Source organism: Mesoplodon bidens, assembly GCF_964165515.1.
Source record: "Mesoplodon bidens genome assembly, chromosome: 3".
Taxonomy (NCBI): Eukaryota; Metazoa; Chordata; class Mammalia; order Artiodactyla; family Ziphiidae; genus Mesoplodon; species Mesoplodon bidens.
Window position 1 is genome coordinate 102,720,925 of NC_138178.1, and position 20,150 is coordinate 102,741,074.

Below are 20,150 nucleotides of genomic sequence, written 5' to 3' on the forward strand. Positions count from 1 at the left end.
CAGATTTAGAGCCCAGAGCAAGGTCCCCTCCCCACAGGGGAAGAGCCGGAGTCAGCTGTCCAGATTTGGGAGTCCGACAAGTTTTCATGTTTCAGTGCATTTTCGAACATTTAAGTATCTCAGCGAGAAAATTAGCGTCGGGACTTGGGTCACTAAATTTGTTATTGACTCAAAGAAACTGTGGCTTCCTCTTTGAAAAACCTTAAAATAGTTTCTCCAAGTCAATTCTCATAGCAACATTGGGTTTAGCCATACGTATTATATACCCCTCCCTCCCCTACTCTGTGGACGTGTAAGCGGAAGAGAGAAGCAGCTCGCATGTGCAAACGCTCCTGGATTTGGAGGCGAGCGCAGGAAGTGTGGAAAAGAAAGGCCCAGGCCAGAGCTCCGAGGCCCGCCCTTCTCCCTGGCTCGCAGTTGCACGATCAGAATTGTATGTTCCATCACCTCAGCCCTTAGTTCTCGGATGCCCGGGTGTCCGCTCCCACTTTAGACACACATCATGCCAGGAAGGCCCCGGGCAGCGCACTACGTGAAGAGAACAGCCCGGGGGCGAGCAGATAGCCACGGTCCGGGGCGGCCTCGGGATGCACAGGCTCTAGGTGCGCCGGTGAAGAGCCCACTGGCTGGTCCTGCTTGGAAACCCGTACCTGAAGCAAGAGAATCCAGCTCTAGAGGGGTTGACCGCAGAACCGCAGATGTAGGACTTTCTCCTAAGCTGGCTGCTACGTGGTGTCCATGCACCGGCAACTAATGGGCCATTATGCACGAACCTCTGCTTATCAATGTCCTCAATATAGAATAGTAGGCCCACCTTTTTCTGTGCTTCCTTCGATAGCTCAGCTGGTAGAGCGGAGAACTGTAGTATGCGAACAATACGGTTATCCTTAAGTCGCTGGCTCAATTCCGGCTCGAAGGAAAAGTTGGCGTTTTGGGGGTTGCAACCACCCAACGAGCGAGCCGCTGCTCTCCTGTTTCTTACGTCGTTTTCTCTCTTCTGGAGTCATTTTCTCCAGACCTTACCCCGTCCCAAAGATAAACTCACCATGGTTGTATGAACTTCGAGAATCACCACTTGAAAAGTTGGACTTGTTGGGCACGGTTCTCAGTAAAAAAGGGAGGGTGCACTAACTCTTCCGACCAACTAAGGAAGTTCTGGGTTTGATGTTCTAGCTGAGCTTAGGTTGCTGCCTGAAGTCCAAAGTTTGGAGATTCCAAGATTCCATATATATATATATATATATGGGACTCTTAATTTGCGGGACAAACCCCTGAGACCTTCATTCACTCTATACACATACATTCATTCAGGGGGAGGCCCTTTTAATTTATTCAGCTGTTTATAGATTTTTATAGTTCCACAAAAAACATTTTGAGCTGGAGCAGGAAGGAGGAACAGGATTTGACGTGAATTGGGATGAGACTGGGAGAGAGAATTCCAGACTGAGGAAACAATTTAAGCAGAGGTGGAGAGATGGAACATTTGATTCTCATTCTGGGAAACTGCAGGGATCTGGACTTTACGAACACGCCCCAGACTGGTTCACCTCCAACAGATCAAAATACTGGCTCCCCGTATGTTGATGCCCATCAGTCCTGCCCCTAGGATTTTATACTCGCGCGAAGCAGTAGCAGCCCGGCAGATGCACATCCTGTGCGTCTGTCCTGGGGCTCAGGACCCTACAGTGTTGCAGTCGACCCCAGCTCGGGCCCTCAAGCTCCAGCTCGGTTCTTTCCAGGCTCCCTCCAGGCTGGAGCTCAAGGCTAGACTCCTCCCGGCAGGGCTTGCGGGAGCACAGACAGGTGGCCTGACGTCTGAAAATCTGCCTCTTCTCACCCCATCCGGCGTCTGGAGGCGTCCAGGACAAGGATCGAGGAGAATTAGCGAGGCTAGAGTCAGACGTGAGACTTCTTGAAGACGGAAGAGCTAAGCAAAGCGAAAGGTACATGTCAGAACAGAAGATAAAACTTCGGAGCAGCCTGGCAGCCAGTTGCTGACGGAGAAGTAAGATTGAGAGGAAAATTAAAGAAAGAGTTGTCAGCGTGGCTCGTTGGTCTAGGGGTATGATTCTCGCTTTGGGTGCGAGAGGTCCCGGGTTCAAATCCCGGACGAGCCCGAGTGGTTGCAGCTTTTTCTTTCCCCCTTCCAACCGCTGAAAAAAACCCAGTTCTATACAAACTTTCCACCTTTCCGAACTGTTCTACAAAAGAGAACTGTTCTACAAAAAAAGTTTATCTGTGCGGGGCCAAACTGCCTGGCTTCCTGGACTCTCGCCAGCGGGGCCAATTTGCCTGGCTTCCTGGACTCTCTCCAGAGGACGCCTGGGAGGGGCAGCCTCGCTCCCGGGAGCAGGGGCCAGGGTCCCGTCGTCTGCAGCCCCCGAAGGGCGTGAGCGTCGGGCTCGGATCTCCAGGCTCGCTCCCAGCCCAGGTGGGGACCCACCCCTCCGCCTGGGGCGGGGGCTGCTCTGATGCCTGCGTCGGAGGCGGGTCCTGGAGGAAGGCGCCTTCTCGGAGAAACCGAGCGGGGCCTCAACTATAAAAAGGCTCGCACCCCGACGCTCCTCTCCTCTTTGCCTTTCTACCGGCTCCCCATCGTCCTCACAGGGAGGAAGAAGCGGGTGAGAAGCAAACACTTCTCTTTCCACCGTTCTACCTGCTTCTGCAGACTTGTTCTGAGGCCAAGGTGGGTTCACACTCCTCCTCCTCCAGCTCCTTTTCCTCCAGCTCCCCCCCCCCCGCCTCCTTTTTAGTAGTTTCATCAAGGGCGTTTAGGTCGCGGGAGTCGCCTCTTAGCGGAGGCAGTGTGGGGCTCGGTGGGGAGGCGTTTGCGGCACCGGACTGGAGGAGCTGAGGAATGGGAAGGAAGGTAAAAGTCCAGTTCTTGTAGAGTCAGAGATTCCCCATTCCTACTCCGATAATTATTTTCCGCAGCTGAGTGGAGATGCCAGCGTGAAATGCCTGTTGCCTCGAACGTAGGCTCTAAGGGGGACCCCAGAATTGGTGAACCGAAGGAAATCCGGGGAGGCCTACACTTCCTCAAAACTAAGGATTCTTTTGCTTGGTACCCAGGATGATCGCCAGATTTATGAAAGAGGTCTTGTCCAGTTTTTGCGACCGTAACTGACATGTGGGAGCTCGTGTTTTCGTTTTCTGTTTACTCCTCTGTCTCCTCACCCTTAACCCACCTTCAGCCAGAGTTGAGAAGTTCTTTGTGACATTGCCACCAACCTCTTCTCTAAGCTTTCTTAGTGGAACCTTGGGATCCTCAGCTTTCTTACTCTGTGACAGCACATCAAATGGTAACAACACAGGGCTTATTTAGGCAGGATGATAAAAACAGTTTTCAGCAGCATTCTGGGGCCTGGGGAAATCTCAAGTGAGCTGTAGGGGAGCAGAATTTGCCACCCCAAAATATCTCTGTAGCATATTATTTTAACCTGGTTATTTCCTAAGAAACAGCAGACAAGGGGAAAATCCTGAAAGCCTAGTAGGAGTTAACTTTTTGTAATAAGAAACATTTACATTTATAAGGGAAATCTCCATTTGTAAGAGTGTCTCCCTCGCTGTACCTGGAAGAGGATGACCAAATACCTGCAAATTCTTGCCTGCTGGATAAGGCAAGGACTTAAGTTTGCATCACTACCCTACTTTTGTTTACTGCGCTTTTCCTGGTACCCTAACATAACTGACTCTCCCCACACTCAACATCCTTTTTTGCCTTGAGGGGAGGATGGTATTTAAAGAGAGGGCTTCTGCCATTTTGGCGAGTTACTCAGTTTTCCTGGGTCTCTCTAATGTGTCCATGATTTTAAACGTCTGTTTGATTTTCTCCTGTTAATCTGTCTCATGTCAATTTGATTCTTAGACCAGCCAGAAGAACCTGGAAGGGTGGAAGAAAATGTCCTCTTCCCCAACAGAGCCAAGACCTTTCCTGTGTTATTGGAACCTCACAATTAAGTCATAAATGTAATCACTAGAGACCCAAGTGACATAATTATCTGAATAGCACACGGCTAACTTCCCAGAAGCAGCCAGAGATATTCAAAGAGCCACTGAACTACACAGCTATTAACTAGTTAGTGCAGAAGGATAAGACACTTTATTTCAAGCAACTTTTTAACAGATAATGGGGGAGTAAAATATTTTGGGAATATATGGAAATATCCAAAGTAGTTTTCTCTTAAACAGCAACTTTTCATTTTCACCTTTAAAATTACCTTTGATTTCCTAGAAATTACTAGTGTGGACTATGAATGCTGTGTGGTGCAGTGGGAAGCTTCTAGTCCCTGGAACTGCATGTATTCACTGGGCGATACATGTTCTTTTTTCGTTCCTGGTTCCTCATCTGTAAAATGAGGGGTTGATAGATAGTCTCTGAGGTCCCTCTTCTAATTCCGACTGTAGGATGTTGGTAACATGACTCTTATATGAAAGAAGGTACTCTAGTAATATGGAGAAAGACTATAGTTTGGCAGAGAGGCTGGGGAAAATCATTCTAGGAAAAGAAGAATGGCTCTGCCTATTGTTGAAAGAGCAGATGTGAGCTTATAAGCAGTCAAAACTAAGGGGTTTGCCGAGTTACTGTTGTAAGCATTTGCCAGTGTGATTCATAAATTAAAGTAGATGGCCAAGAAAGTGGACCACAGCAGGCCAGTGAAACCTCTCTTTAGTTTTTATTTAATCTTTATTTGAGCAAAGAACAATCTCTGTAAACAGCTATTCTCCAAACACATTGAAATACCTGGGAAAGAGCGAATGGGCACAGAACAAGAGTTTGTTGAAAATGGAATGTTTAATGTTTGTCTTTGTTTGGAAATATAGGTGGGTCAGCTGGACTTTGTCCCCATCCTCCCTCAATCAATAGTGTCCCCTACTTCCTGGAGGTAGAGGTGTGACCCTTATTTCCATGTGAGCTTCATCCTCTTTTTTTTTTTTTTTTGCAGTACGCGGGCCTCTCACTGTTGTGGTGTCTCCCATTGTGGAGCACAGGCTCTGGACACGCAGGCTCAGCGGCCATGGCTCCCGGGCCCAGCCGCTTCGCGGCATGTGGGACCCTCCCCCGCCGGGGCACGAACCCGTGTCCCCTGCATCGGCAGGCAGACTCTCAACCACCGCGCCACCAGGGAAGTCCCACTTCATCCTCTTTTAACCATTACTTCTGTTACTAAATAAGTTTCATGCTTATAGACCTAAAAAATTTTGAGTTATGAAGGAATTTAGAGATTAATCCCTTCCTGCCATCAGCTACTTTATAATTAGCCTAAAGGACAAAATTAAACATATGTACTCTGCATAAAGGGAAAAGTACACCAGCACTAAGGCCTTAGAAGGAGAACCCATGCTTCCTGTGTCCATGTGCAGGAAAGCTATTGGCTTGAAGGAGAGAGAGAAAAACATTTCAGGAAATGGGGAATGGCTTTAAGTTCAAGCTGTCAGAACATATGTGCATTTTTTTCAATTGGCAATTGCTTCACATCTATTAAAGTTACTGACAAAAAGATATAACATTCATTAATCATAGATTATAGGTAGCCCCTCAGTATCCAAGGGGGATTAGTTCCAGGACTCGCCAAGGGTACCAAAATCCGATGCTCAAGTCCCTTATATAAAACGGCATAGTATTTGTATATAATCTGTGCACATCCTCCCTATACTTTAAATCATCTTTAGATTACTTATAATGCCTAATACAATGTAAATGCTATGCAACTAGTTGCTGGGGCACAGCAACTTAAAAATTTTGCTTTTTGGGGCTTCCCTGGTGGCGCAGTGGTTGAGAGCCCGCTTGCTGATGCAGGGGACACGGGTTCGTACCCCGGTCCGCAAGATCCCTCATGCCGCCAAGCGGCTGGGCTGGTGAGCCATGGCCGCTGAGCCTGCGCGTCCGGAGCCTATGCTCCGCAATGGGAGAGGCCACAACAGTGAGAGGCCCGTGTATCGAAAAAAAAATTTTTTTTTTGCTTTTTGGAAGTTTCTAGAATTTTTTTTCAAATATCTTCGATCCATAGTTGGTTGAATCCGAGGATGGGGAACCTGTGGATGTGGAGGGTTTAACTGTAGTTCCTCATTATAAGTATTTTGAGTAAGCACTTAGATGCATTTTAATGAAATAGTAAAACTTTCTTTTTTAATTTTTTCCAAAATCTTATATTCTGTTTCATCATAACCTCATTGTGCCAAGGTGAAAAGAAAAACAATTAGAATGAATGCAATCATTCACCATTCACCAGCTGGCTTTTGGCATTGTCAGCTCTATGGACAGGTTGTGAAATCTCCAAAGGTTGTCGAGTGAAATCCTAGAGGAAGAGAAAGGACTCGGCTGTGTTCAGAGGCTGAAGGCTGCCCGCCAGCACTACTGCATAACTCTACAATCAGAGGCTGATCTGTTTGTGTGAGTTGGTGCTTGCACTGGTGTTTCAGGCCATAGGACTGTATGTGCTCGATTTTGGAGTGGAGTATCTAATCTCCACTTTTAGGCGATTTATCAGATGCGGGTGGGGTTATGTTGATCAAGTAATCTTGATCCCCACAGACTGTGGGAGTTGCCTGCTGCTTCCTGGTCCAGGACTGCTGAGGCAATCAGGGTGTCAGCAATGGGTATGGCAGCCTTCTCCGCAACAAGTGACTGGTTTGATAACTCTTTTTTTTTTGGCCGCATGAAGCATCATGTAAGATCTTATTTCCCCAACCAGGGATAGAACCCTCGCCCCCTGCATTGGAAAGAGGAGTCTTAACCACTGGACTGCCAGGGGAGTCCTGATAACTTTTTTAAAAATCATATTATTTGTATTAATAAATCTGAACTCATTACTAAAAGAAAAAGATCTTCAGATTGAATCACAAAGCAAAACCCAGCTGTGTGGTTTGTAACGGCTGATAACTTTTTAAAACTCAATTCTTCAGTTTGTGTTTAAAAAGTGATGTGTGATTAATTTACAGTAGGTGCCCCTCTCAAACAGTGTGTTTGCCCATAAAAGGAAAGTGAGTGTTTGGGCACGTTGTTAGAGCCAGTAGAGCCCCACATCCCGCTACTGCTCTTTGCTCTGTTAAAAACCAAGATTCAACCGAGTAAATTTGAAGACCTCATGGACTTTGTTGAACGACTCACGAATGGGACAGCATCTCATCTAGTAGATAAAGAGGTGCTCCGAGGAGCTCTTCAATGGAAGGCTTTTATAGTCAGAAGCTGTATGAGGCAAGAAAGTTATTAGCAAAAGAAAAAGAAGGGTTGTTTCAGTCAAGGGCCCCTGCTGTTTGACTTCAGAGTTTCCTCATAAGAAAAACTGGCTTACATAATACCCACCTCACACAGTCTTGGTGATGGTTAAATGTAGTCATGTATATGAGCGCTTCATAGAGTGAAAGGTAACACTGATTATTATAATTATTATGATGATTTCAAGTGCATTTGTTTTACTGGTAGGCAGCCTGTCTTCAGTTGACACCTAAAATACAGGGAGACTGAAAACTTGGAGGTGGGTGGATGACAATAGAAGGTTGAGGATTTTTAAGAAGATAACAGTGTCCTAGATCCGACATCAGTGAAGGTGGGTGCTGAGGGTTTGTGAAATAGTTGGCCTCCTGCTGCTACCTGATATTTGAAACCATAGGATCTATAAGTGATCCTGATGACCTTCAGTCCACTTTCTATGCAGGCAACGAATGCACTTCGTGAGTGGATGCAATGTCAGTGTTGCATTGATGGTGGAGATAATCAATTTTACAACTGTGTTACAAGGAACAGAAGATTGAGTGCTCACAGTTAGTCATTTGTGGACAGGTAAAGAAGAAAGGAAAGAGAAGCCCAGGACATATGATAAGGATATTTCCGAGGGTTAGTAAGGGTTAGTAGCTGGGAGGTTGAGGTCAAAGGCAGGGTGCTAACAGCTGTCACATAACCTTCTCTGGAAGTGCTTTCCTGGTTCTGTGAAACCTACTTAGCACCCTTTCATGAAACCAAATTATGTGGGTAAACAGAAAGCACAGTGGAGCAGCATCCTGCTGAGAGACCCCATCTCACTCTGCAGGCTTCTTCTGAGGCAGTTCTTAGAGCTGGCCCAAGAAACGACATCTTCTGGATCCAGATCATTGCATGGAAACAATGAAACCTCGGTCCTGTCCTGGGCAAAAGTAAGAACCACGATGTCAGGAAAAGCAACTTTGGGACAAGAGGCCATGTTTATCAAACTTTGCCTCTGGAACAAATCTATTCAGGTGGATTAATAGTTGGGCCGGTCATGCCCAGGGAAGAGGTGAATGACTCTCATTGTTTGTCCAAGAGCAGTGTCCTTGGTTTGCCTGTCTCTGCAGAATTGGGGATTTTTAGATCTAGTCTCCCTACCCTGTTCATCTGATCACTATATAATGAGAACCAAGAGGGGCCTCCAGGTTCGCACAGCTGGAACCCATCTCCAGGAACAAACAGCTGGAACCTCTCTTCAGTTGGAGGGAAACTTCCAGGTTTTTGTAAGATTCTTCCATCTAGGTAATCCGTTGTTTTATTTATTTACTTGTTTGTTTATATACTATTTTTAGCTGTCCATCCATTTCAGTGAAACTATTTCCCCCTTTTAAAGTCTCTGGGCCCAAGCTCATGAATTAACAAGAAAATGAATTAGATTCCAAAGTTTAAAATGAAAACAGATTTCTTTGGGGGATATCCTATATCAGGGGTCCCCAATCCCTGGGCTGTGGACGGGTAGCGGTCCGAGGCCTGTTAGGAACTGGGCCGCAGAGCAGCAGGTGAGCGGCGGCCGCGCAAAGCTCCATCTGCCGCTCCCCATCGCTCGCCTTACCGCCTGAACCATTGCCCCACCCCCATCCGTGGAAAAATTGTCGTCCTCAAAACCGGTTCCTGGTGCCAAAAAGGCTGGGGACCACTGTCCTATATGTAGATAAAGGGAAATTAGTGTGATTAGGAGCAACTGGAGGTTTAGGAGAGACTCCTAAATTGTGATAAAATCCCCAAAGATTTGGGAAAGCTGTTTGCTGAAGGGCATCCGGAACCCCCCTCACCGCCCCCTCCGCCATATAGGCATTGTATGTGGCTTAACAAGAAAAGAAAACAAAAAGTATATTTTGAGCTCTGTTTTCTTTTCCGATATTTATTTATTTGACTGCGCCGGGTCTTAGTTACGGCACATGAGATCTTCGATCTTCGTTGCAGCATGTAGGATCTTTCAGTTGCGGCCTTCAAACTTAGTTGGCATGTGGGATCTAATCTAGTTCCCTGACCAGGGATGGAACCTAGGTCCCCTGCTCTGGGAGCGCAGAGTCAGCCACTGGACCACCAGTGAAGTCCCAGCTCTGTTTTCTTATAACGTTCCCTGATAATTTCTTTCCTTAAGAAAGTTTTGGGGGAATTCCCTAGTGGTCCAGTGGTTAGGACTCTGCGCTTTCACTGCGGAGGGCGTGGATTCAGTCCCTGGTCAGGGAACTAAGATCCCACAGGCCGTGCAGTGCAGCCAAAAAAAAGAAAGTTTTGGGTGCTCTTTGAAAGCAAAGTGGGACACATCCCAAGATCAAAAGAAGGTACACTGACCATAGTTACTCATCATTAAAGGTCAAGGTAATTCCCTGGTGCATAAAGTTTGGTGGATCCCTTGAATACAAAATATTGCCTGTGGGGAGAGGAAGAGAATGTTAATTTTTATAAAGACCAAGGGATTGGTTTGAGACAGAGGATAAAGTTAGTCTAAAGAACATTTGGAACAAATTCCACTGACACTTATGTGCTTGGGTCTGGAAGGATATGTGTAAATGAGTCTGACCACCCTTGACCAAATGTGAGGCTCCGCACCGTTGGCCTAGGCAGATTCACTTCTGTACCACAAATAATCTCTTATTTGTTTTCTTCCAATTCCCTTTTACCTCTCTTTCTGGGAAATTGAGAATTGCATATATGCTCGTGGAAGGTATGAGTGGGGGGAGCGGATGTTAGATAGTGGTGGCCACTATCACCAGTGGTGTGTATTTGCTGGGATATGGTTTCTGGATGTCTCAGGGAGTCAAGATTACAATAAGCCTGAGCAAACTTTAGCTGAGTTGTTGTAGAATGAATGTGCAAATTTTGTAAGTCAGAAACAAAGATATTCCTTTACCTCCGCAGATTCGGACACGAGGACCTTCAACCTCCCAACAAACAAGTGGCTTTTTAGGGTGACAAGCCCTGAGGTAGGGTCAGTCCAGTGCCTTAACTAGAAGTGGTATGGGCTGGACTTACACACTGAGCCTTCAGGGATGATGCATACCAGTGAGATTGGGCTGCAGACCATCCTATCATCTCTTTCTTCCAGCTGGTGCCTTGTGCCACCAACTAAACTTGTACAAACTTATCTTTACAATTCCATGGTCACTGGACTTTTGCTAGTGAAAGTAGAAAGGCTCTCTTATGCTTAAAGGAAACCAGGGAATTTCAAACTTTTAGAGCTAGCAACTCTCATTTTATAGATGAACAAATTTAGGCCTGGAGAAGAAAATGAAGTCATTCGTTTAAAAAAATTATTATTGAGAGTCTACTGTGAGGCAGGTAGTATGATACAAGGTGCATAATATGAGCCCTGCCCTCCTGTAGATTATGCACCAGTAGGAAACACTGAGAAGTTAACAGGTAATTCTTCGCTCAAGATCCCATGAATAATGGTTTGCAAATGGCACCCATGAAACCTGACGAGGTACATCTTTATTTTGTGATATCCTTGTTGGCATATCCTGAGCTTTGTGACTTTTGCTTTGACACTGGTGAGCTGTCCTTGGGCTTAATATCTAAAGCATAGAGTGTTTGGACAGAAACTGTAGACAGGCCTGCCAGCTCACACCCCCTTGGGTGAACAGCAGTATCCCCTGTACAATACCGGCACCTCCTACAAGGACCCACTGTTTTCTCTACAGCGTGGGAGACAGCATTCCTATCCACCACTGCCACCTAATGACTCTTTTGGGTACTACCAGCTCAGGTTCTACTTTCAGATTTTTGGACTCTGGGATTCTGGCCTCTGTTCCCTGTGTGACCTTTAAGGACCCTTCCAACCTTGACAGCCTGCCATTCTACAATTGCCTGTGACATTAGAAGGCAATATTTGTCCATTGCAGAGCAAGAGACTTAACTGATTACAATTCAAGAAAACTTTGTCTTCCAAAAAACTAGAAAGAGAAAACACACCCAGGAGACTGAAAAGCACAGTGTAAATGTAAAGAGCTTGGCGCATGGGGAGCATGGCAGCCCAGCAGCTGTGTCGGAGCAGCGGGCATGTAGGACTACTTATTATTCTTCTAGGTGTGACTCTTCCAATCATGTACCACTTTCTTGCTAACCTCCCAAGAACACACTTTTGCTGCTACTATTACAGATCATACTCTTATGTGCTTAATGGAAACCTTTTCAGTGACTATTTCTTTATTTCAGAATTGAGGAATGACCAAAGAATTTCTTAGTGTATAATTTGGTAATTATTTGGCAGTATTCCAAATTTGCCTACAGTTATGATAAAACAGACAAGGTAGTGAAATGCCCCATAAAAGTGATTCAAACTACCACGAGGGCATGACTCTCTCTCTCTCTGAGCCCTTCTGTGTGTCTATCCACATGTACTGTACTCTTTTTCCTCCTAATAAACACTTTACTTGCTTCACTAAAAAAAAAAAAAAAAGGAAGAAAGAGAGGTCATTTCGCTCACCCTGTCACATGCCTTCACGTTTAACCAGCAGAACCCTGAATCCTCTTGTCTTTCTGGAGTCACAGTTGTACTCCCAGGGCTGGTTAGCATCACTACAGGCTCAGTGCTACAACCTGTGGCCTCTTTAAGGGCTACAAAAATTTTTATTTTTTTTTATTATTATTATTTTTTTTGCAGTACACGGGCCTTTCACTGTTGTGGCCTCTGCCATTGCGGAGCACAGGCTCCAGGCGCGCAGGCTCAGCGGCCATGGCTCACGGGCCCAGCCGCTCCGCGGCATGTGGGATCTTCCCGGACTGAGGCACGAACCCGTGTCCTCTGCATCGGCAGGCGGACTCTCAACCACTGCGCCACCAGGGAAGCACTACAAAAGTATTTAATATGAAAATATGTTTATTGACTTACACACAAGAAAAGCACAATATAAAAAGTATTAATTTAATATCCATGACACTATACCATTTATTATTTTTAAAATAAATTTATTTATTTATTTATTTATTTATTTTGGGCTGTGTTGGGTCTTTGTTGCTGCGCACAGGCTTTTCTATAGCTGTGGCGAGTGGAGGCTACTCTTCGTTGTGGTACACGGGCTTCTCATGGCGGTGGCTTCTCTTGTTGTGGAGCACAGGCTGTAGGCACGTGGGCTTCAGTAGTTGTGGCACATGGGCTCAGTAGTTGTGGCTCACAGGCTCTAGAGCACAGGCTCAGTAGTTGTGGCCCACGGGCTTAGTTGCTCCGTGGCATATGGGATCTAACCCGTGTTCCCTGTGTTGGCAGGTGGATTCTTAACCACTGTGCCACCTGGGGAGTCCAAGACTTGGTGTGTCTTAATGGTCTTTGTGTTCCAGGACCTAGCACAGTGACTGGTACCCAGTAGGGGCTTATGTAGTGTTTGTTATTAAATTAGTTTATATGAATTAAGGAGTGTGAATGGATTTTGTAATGCTACAACTGATAGAAACGTAAATTTTCAGGGATAGGAAAGAGAGGTTGGGGCTAGAAGGTGGGTCCAGGAAACTTTTAAATAGACTTTCCAAAGGAATTGATTGACAAGACATATGAGACTAATGAGGAAAGGAAAAGAAAAAGATATGCTTAGGTGACGGAGGATACCTGATTTATGATGCCCTGTCAGAGGGAAAGGTCCCTGTCCTTTTAACCTAATTTGGCAATGCTATTCTGTGCCCCTACTGCATCTCCTTTTGCTCTTGGCAGGAGCCTTTGTTGAAAGAGATGATGATGGTCCTGAGCCTCCTGTTTTTCATCTTCATGCTGGATCTGGGTCTGACCCCACTGACCTTGGCTCAGGATGACCACAGATACAGACACTTCCTGTCCCAGCACTATGATCCCAAACCAAAGGGCCGGGATGACAGATACTGTGAAAGCATAATGCAGAGCCGAAACCTGACCAATCCCTGCAAAGGCGTCAACACCTTTATTCATGGCAACAAGAATGACATCAAGGCCATCTGTGAAGATAAGAATGGAAAACCTTACAGAGGCAATCTCAGAATAAGCAAGTCTCCCTTTGCAGTCACCACTTGCAAGCATAAAGGAGGGTCCTCCCGGCCTCCATGCAAGTACAGAGCCACAAGAGGGTACAGAGTCATTGTTATTGGCTGTGAAAATGGCTGGCCCACCCACTTTGATGAGTCCTTTATCCCTCCAAGGCAGTAGCCTAGAGCTGGCTCTGCTCTTCTTTCCTTGCATTTCCCCCTTATACTGTAGCAACATTCATTGCTAGGAATCCAGAAAATGAGCTGCTGATCTTTTGTTTTCTGTTTTACAATATGCTTAATAAATAAAAATGTCTCTGGGGCTTCCTTGGTGGCGCAGTGGTTAAGAATCCGCCTGCCGATGCAGGGGATACGGGTTCGTGCCCCGGTCTGGGAGGATCCCACATGCTGCGGAGCGGCTGGGCCCGGGAGCCATGGCCGCTGAGCCTGCGCGCCTGGAGCCTGTGCTCCGCAACGGGAGAGGCCACAACAGTGAGAGGCCCGCGTACTACAAAAAAAAAAAAAAAAAAAAATGTCTCTGAAAGCAGTAAGAATCGAAGTCTTCTCACAGATTCTTGGTCTATTGATCTTTCCCCATTTTCTCTATTCAGCTGTCCCCTGAGAGGGTTGGATGGGATAGAAATGCCTTTTCCCTTATCAGTCAGTTCCTTATCAGGCATTAAGGTGGTGGACTTTACCTTTCTGTGAAGGTAAGGATGTTAAATTCATCTTACAGAGATTGCTGGGAAAATTCCAGGGCTCAAAGCCACTAAGCAGAATTTTTAGGAGAAGCAAATTGTTTTGCTGTCACCTTTAATAAGCCAGTATTACTTTTACAAATGTTAAGCCTTAGGAAGAAGAGTTTAGAACTAAATACCAACAGATTAATTATACTCTCTCTCTCTCTCTCTCTCTCTCTCTCTCTCTCTCTCTCTCTCTCTCTCTCTCTCTCTCGTTCACACACACACACACACACACACACACACACACACACACATACATTTGTAATCCTGCATGAATACCAAAATCCATTCAGGGTAGCCACTCTTACCTTAAGCAGGAAGTAATTTGATATTGCTTTGAATGGAACACTGCCAGGATATTCTCATGATTATTTTATATAAAGATCAAAAAATTGATTACTACATTATTTTCTCTTTAATCTTTTACTTTATCAACTGACGTCTGGCAACTCTGAGGTCTTGGGGAGGTCATAGAAAGATTCCAAGCTTATCCTTTATTCTTCTTCAACTTGATATGTTTTCAAGTAAATACAAACTTAGGTTAACAGTCTCTGTAAAATATGCTAATTAATCCACAGGTTCAGTGGTTAACTTCCTGTTACCTAATCTCATCAACAGATGCCTGGATATTTTATTTAGAAAGTAGTTAATAAATTAGTTATGCATCACTAGTTTTACCATCTTATGAATGACTATAGTGGTCACAGTATCCCCCATGGTGTGGCCTCCCCTGCTGCCTACATGCCCTGATATGGACCAAAAGCCCTGGTTCCTCAATACCTGGGTTATAGGTCAGTGTCCTGGTGCCACAGAGAGCCCACCCTCACTGAAAGTACTCAATTTATGGAGAAAAGGATGAAAAATTACTCAATTTATGGAGGAAAGGATGAAAGGTTATGGGTATACACTCAACACATGAATATATCTGCCTTGAATTCATCTATTTCAAAATTGAAAACATTGTCATTTCTTTCTGAAGTAGGGAGAAGGGTTTTCCAAACCTCCTTTATTAGAAAATTTGTCTTGGGACTTCCCTGGTGGTGCAGTGGTTAAGACTGCACCTGCCAATTCAGGGAACACGGATTCAATCTCTGGTCTGGGAAGATCCCGCATTCCTCAGAACAACGAAGCCCGTGTGCCACAACTACTGAGCCTGAGCTCTAGAGCCCACGAGGTGCAACTACTGAGCCTGCGTGCTGCAACTACTGAAGCCTGTGCACCTAGAGCCCGTGCTCCGTAACAAGAGAAGCCACCGCAATGAGAAGCCCACACACTGCAATGAAGAGTAGCCCCCCACTTACTGTAACTAGAGAAAGCCTGCGCGCAGCAATGAAGACTCAACACGGAAAAAAAAAAGTTCTGGAAATGTATAGTGTTAAAAAAAGAAAGAAAGAAAGAAAATTTATCTTACTGTAAAATCAAAAAACCCTTAGGAAGCGAGAAATTTCCAGAGTGTGGTAGACTATTTGGATTTTTTTTCTGGTTCTCCAACCAGGACTATCTCCCTAATATTAGGCAAAGAGGCTTCCAAACAGACTCTTGCCCATCACGGTCTTGATGGGGAAAGTCAAAGGCATGGACCATTATTACATTGATCACATCATAGTTGTGAAAACTCACATCTCCAAACATCTACTTAGAGCATTATTATTGCGTACCCTGCCCTGGTGTTAGGACAAATGACACTTTCCCAGGAAATCATGTGGCAGTGGGATAGGGTTCTTCCTGACCTGCTGTTGGAGCTAGCAGCTGAGTAGCCAACGCTAGTAGTTTTTGCTCTTGATCTTTTGTTCTCTCACAACGAAAGTTTGTTTAGAATGAAATATTGAGTCACAGGCAAATCATTTTATCTCAGGCCAATCATTTGAAGAATTGAAATCCTAATCCACTATGTTTTGTTGGCTTTGCAAGGAAAAGAGAAGAAGAACCCCCAAATGTCAAGTCCTTTGAAGAATGGTGACATGAAAGAAAGAAAACTCCATGCACTTTGGAGAGGAAACATTTGTCTAGGGACATAGCATAAATTCTAGTAGCTGAGATATTTTGGCTTAAAAACAGCCTTCTAATCTCTTGGGAATACAGGTTCTCTACAAAATAAGAGAGAGGGTGTCAATAATATGTGCCATTCAGTTTAGTTGTTATTATATCAGATTGAGGGAAGAAAGGAAACCAAGAAAAATGGAAATTGTAAAAATGGCCATTGCTGACATTTACTGAACACTTAACCATAGGCTAGGCATTGTGATAAGCACTTTACATTGATCTTATCATTTATTCTTCACAACATTCCTAAGAAGTAGGTATTGCTATTATGCTTATTCTACTTGTGAGGAAATATACTGAGAGAGGTTAAGCAATTTCCCCAAGGTCACACAGTTAGGGTGGCAGAACTAGGTCTTTGGGATCACAGTATCAAAAGAAGTTCTTACTGAGATTTGCTGTGTGCGGTCGAGAAAGCCTTTGAGGCAAACTCTAAACAAAAGTATGTGTTGGGAGGATTTGGGGATCATTTTATTTTCTGTTGTAGGTAGAACCTTGAGATGTGCCCATTGATGTCTACATTGGACTTCTGTTCATAATGTTTTTCCATGTCTCGTTAAATCACTTGGTTACTGTGGCTGAGGTCATGGGTTTGCTCTTGTATGAATAGTTGAATCTACTCTGTAGCTAGTCATCTTGCTAAACCATGTTGTTGGTCACAAAGAAGCAGGATGAGAGAAAGTAGACAGAACTGTGCAAAATTGGACTTGGGAAAAGCAACCCAAAGTACATTGCTGTGATGAAGCTCTTACCCAAGTGCCAAGTGTATCTTCAGAAGTTGTATCCAGTGGTCCTGGGGTTGAGGGGTAAATCAAACATCGTTTCTTCCTGCCATCCTGCTTCCCACAACTCCTTCACTTCCCTCACTTCCCAACTCCATATCACATATCTGCGGCATCAGACACAGGAATATGACATAGAGCTTCGTATCTTTCTGTGCACAGGCAAAAGGTGGTTGTGAACTTAGAAGCTGGCATTTAAAAGAATGATAGTTATGTTTGATCCTAATCATTATCGTTAAGGATAGGCTGTAGGTGGAATCAAGTGCAGGTCCCTCGTCAGCCGTTTAATCACTCGCATGGTGTGATCCACCATCATGAAGCAGCCTCTTTGAAACAAATGACAGTAGTAACCATACATATCAAACTAGGAGTTCAGCTGGGGCTAACCCTTGGACTGCATGTGTAGAAAATGGACCTGTCTGACGCTCCAAAAATTGTCCTTCCTGCTTTGGGTTGCTCACTTCCTGTTGAATCAGGGATGATTTTGCCTGACCCTTGGTTTCTCTCTAGGCATCTCCAAGGTAGTGATGGCTCTCCAGAGGACCCATGCATTACTTCTGTTCTTGCTGCTGACCCTGCTGGGGCTGGGGCTGGTACAGCCCTCCTATGGCCAGGATCGCATGTACCAATGATTCCTGAGGCAACATGTGGACCCTGATGTCACAGGGGGCAATGATGGCTACTGCAACTTGGTGACGCAGAGACGGAAGATGACTTCACATCAGTGCAAGCGTTTCAACACTTTCATTCATGAAGACCTTCGGAGCATTCATAGTATCTGCAGAACCGCCAATATTCAGTGCAAGAATGGCCAGATGAACTGCCGTGAGGGTGTAGTGAAGGTCACAGACTGCAGGGAGACAGGAAGTTCCAGGGCTCCCAATTGCAGATACCGGGCCAAGGCCAGAACCAGACGTGTTGTCATTGCCTGTGAAGGTAACCCAGAGGTGCCTGTGCACTTTGATAAATAGATGCCACCCAGCAGGAGTTATGGCCCAGCTGCTGATCTTTAACTTACTCCTTAAATAACAATGAGTAATGCATTTGAGCTGTCCCAGGCTCCGTCTCCACTGCTTATTTCTTTCCTTCCTTTTTTTTTTTTTTGTTCATTATATAACCAATTCTGTTAAATACATTGCATGAAAGAGAAAGATGAGACATAAACTTATAATGAATCTGAGCTTTTCTGTAATAAGCTTCCTTCTATAATATTGGTCAGCTTTTCTCTCTCTAATCTTATCCTCTGGAATTTATTTAGTCATTACTTAGCACTTCAAGAATTTCAAGGTGCTTTCATCTAAGTTATCTCATTCTAATACCGTAGCACCCTTGGGATGCTGCTGCTAGTGTTTCAATATACAAAAGCCCAAAGTTAAGAGATTTGCTAAGACCAAAATGTTAGTAGGAAAGCTGAGACAAAAGTCTAGTTTACACGGTTACTAATCCAGGGCTTTTTCCACTTCATCACAAGGAATGTTTTGAAAATATCTGGTTTCTGTTATTCCCAAATGTCAGCTGTTGGGGGAAGCATTAAAAAATTGGAAATAGACACTGGCAACATGAGAGATCTATCTGTATAATGTGGCAACCTTGCTGTGTTTGGATCTAATAAGATCAAGAAATGATACAAGGGATTTTCTTTTCCTCTTCCCAAACTTTTGAGTCGCCCTAGTAAGTCAGAGTATTAAAATGTACTAGATCATTAAGACTCTTCCTGACTGAAAGATTTTTCAAGTCTTCCTTATAATAAAGGAAATAAGATACCTTCAACTCCAGGTATTTGAGAAGACTATGGTCTTGTGTGTGAGATTTTTTTTTCCCTCCTATCCTCTTTTAATTCTTCTCTAGTTTATAAACGTGTGCACACTTTAATATCCTCATAAACTCTGGCTCAAGACTAAAGCTCATCAGATCAATGACCATGACACAAAAAACTTTGTCTCATTTGCTCCAGAGAGAATGATTCCTCTCAAGACAATTCTCATACCCCTTCCTTCTCCCTTTAAATATTTAGGAGCAAATTGGTGGACAGAGATGTATAAAGACATTAACTGCTAAAGAAGGAAAGTGTGTGTGTGTGTATGTGTGTGTGTGTGTGTGTGTGTGTGTGTGTGTGAGAAAGGGCTGAACTGAAAGCATTTGAATTATGGCAGACATATATTATTTATATTTAAGATGTACAACTTCATTTGGTATACATACACATTCTGAGATAATCACTATAATCAAGCTAACAAACATATCTGTCATTTCACATGGTTACCCTTACGTGTGTGTGTATGATCAGAATCCATAGGATTTACCCTGTTAGCACATTTTAAGTATACAGTACTGTATTGCCACCTGTTAAAAAACTTAGGGGTTCAGAAGAGGCCTCCCCAAGATGTGCTACTTTGGCATGTGGATTATTTTGAGCTAATGGCAGTGGAGACCCTGTTAACTCAAGAGAAAATACTGCCCCTCACTTAGGTTACTAGAAGAATTTAAACTGGGGATTTTTCCCAGAAAAAGAGTTATTAGCAGACATAAAATGGATCTCTTTCTTAGCTTGCCACTTCACACATGAGCCCTAGGAGTGTCTCCCTCCTGCCTCTACATTCCTTGAGTCACTACTTGATTTAGGTCTTCAGTAGATAACACTAAGTTGCTGGGAAGGGCTCGAGATGTATGGGCACATGATGGCCATCTTATCTTTTCTTAGGGTCATCTCTCAAGTCCTCCATACCCAGATGCCCAGAATTCCTGCCTTTTTACCTCCCCTCTTCACCCAAAGAACTAGAGTAGTTGGATTTACAGCGTCCCTTGAGACAATCCCCGTCTAGACTATCAGCACATGATTCCCCGTTATTCAAGGAATACTTGACGAGTTTCTGTAAACACCAACATGTCCGCATCTAATCCTGATGACATATTTCCCATTCAAAGAGAAGAAACAGGATGGCATTGCTACTAACATGCTTTGAAGACAAGTTCTGGGTATAAACTAAACATTCTGCCTATAGGACAGGAAAAAGAATTTTCCCTCTATCCTTCTAGGTTCTGAGACCTGGCTGAGATCCCCCTGTAGTAAGAGATAGATTAACAAGAGAAAATGTTGACCTAAACCAAACAGACTGCCAGTTATTTCTCCAGCAAAAAATAGGTTTATCTGGGATCAGCAAAGAATTGCAATTTGAGGTCTACAACCATGGCGAGCCACATGCAAGTCTCCAGCAAAAATGGAGAGGAGAATTTTATAGAGGGGAAAAGGAAGTTGGGAGGGCTATGGTAAACAGAGAGAGCATGGCTTTTTGTTGGCTGAGTTGTGACAGTCTCTTAATGTCTGGGTAGGAAAGAAGAGGAAATCTTTCTTCTTCCTGTTGGCTCTGCTATCCTCATAGAGCATGAGAGCTCCCCCTTCTGGTC

The 20,150-nt window shown here is 44.5% G+C and overlaps 2 protein-coding genes across 4 annotated transcripts; both read left to right on the plus strand.

The window, feature by feature from the left end:
• The first annotated feature begins 1,452 nt into the window (after nucleotides 1-1,452).
• ANG (angiogenin) lies at nucleotides 1,453-13,497 on the plus strand. Of its 3 annotated transcripts, XM_081230209.1 has the most exons (3): nucleotides 1,453-2,686; nucleotides 8,031-8,133; nucleotides 12,897-13,497. In XM_081230209.1, the coding sequence occupies exons 1-3, from the start codon at nucleotides 2,472-2,474 to the stop codon at nucleotides 13,359-13,361; spliced, it is 783 nt and encodes a 260-aa protein (XP_081086335.1). In that variant the 5' UTR covers nucleotides 1,453-2,471; the 3' UTR covers nucleotides 13,362-13,497. The 3 variants fall into 3 exon arrangements, with proteins under 3 accessions (XP_081086335.1, XP_081086336.1, XP_081086337.1); XM_081230210.1 differs by lacking the exon at nucleotides 8,031-8,133 and having other exon boundaries at nucleotides 2,587-2,686; XM_081230211.1 differs by lacking the exons at nucleotides 1,453-2,686; nucleotides 8,031-8,133 and adding an exon at nucleotides 8,403-8,488.
• On the plus strand, nucleotides 8,260-18,516 carry RNASE4 (ribonuclease A family member 4; the record flags this gene model as incomplete). The annotated part of the gene is given in 3 exon segments (XM_081230212.1): nucleotides 8,260-8,488; nucleotides 17,256-17,374; nucleotides 17,378-18,516. Coding segments are annotated over 3 exon segments (687 nt in total). The 3' UTR covers nucleotides 17,717-18,516.
• Between the last annotated feature and the right edge of the window lie 1,634 nt (nucleotides 18,517-20,150).

Bases quoted from the DNA above. Each gene is read 5' to 3' on its own strand.
- ANG (XM_081230209.1), top strand. From the start codon at position 2,472: ATGCCTGCGTCGGAGGCGGGTCCTGGAGGAAGGCGCCTTCTCGGAGAA. The intron at 2,687-8,030 runs GTGGGTTCACAC...CTCACTCTGCAG, and splicing joins AGACTTGTTCTGAGGCCAAG to GCTTCTTCTGAGGCAGTTCT. The intron at 8,134-12,896 runs GTAAGAACCACG...TGCTCTTGGCAG, and splicing joins CGGTCCTGTCCTGGGCAAAA to GAGCCTTTGTTGAAAGAGAT.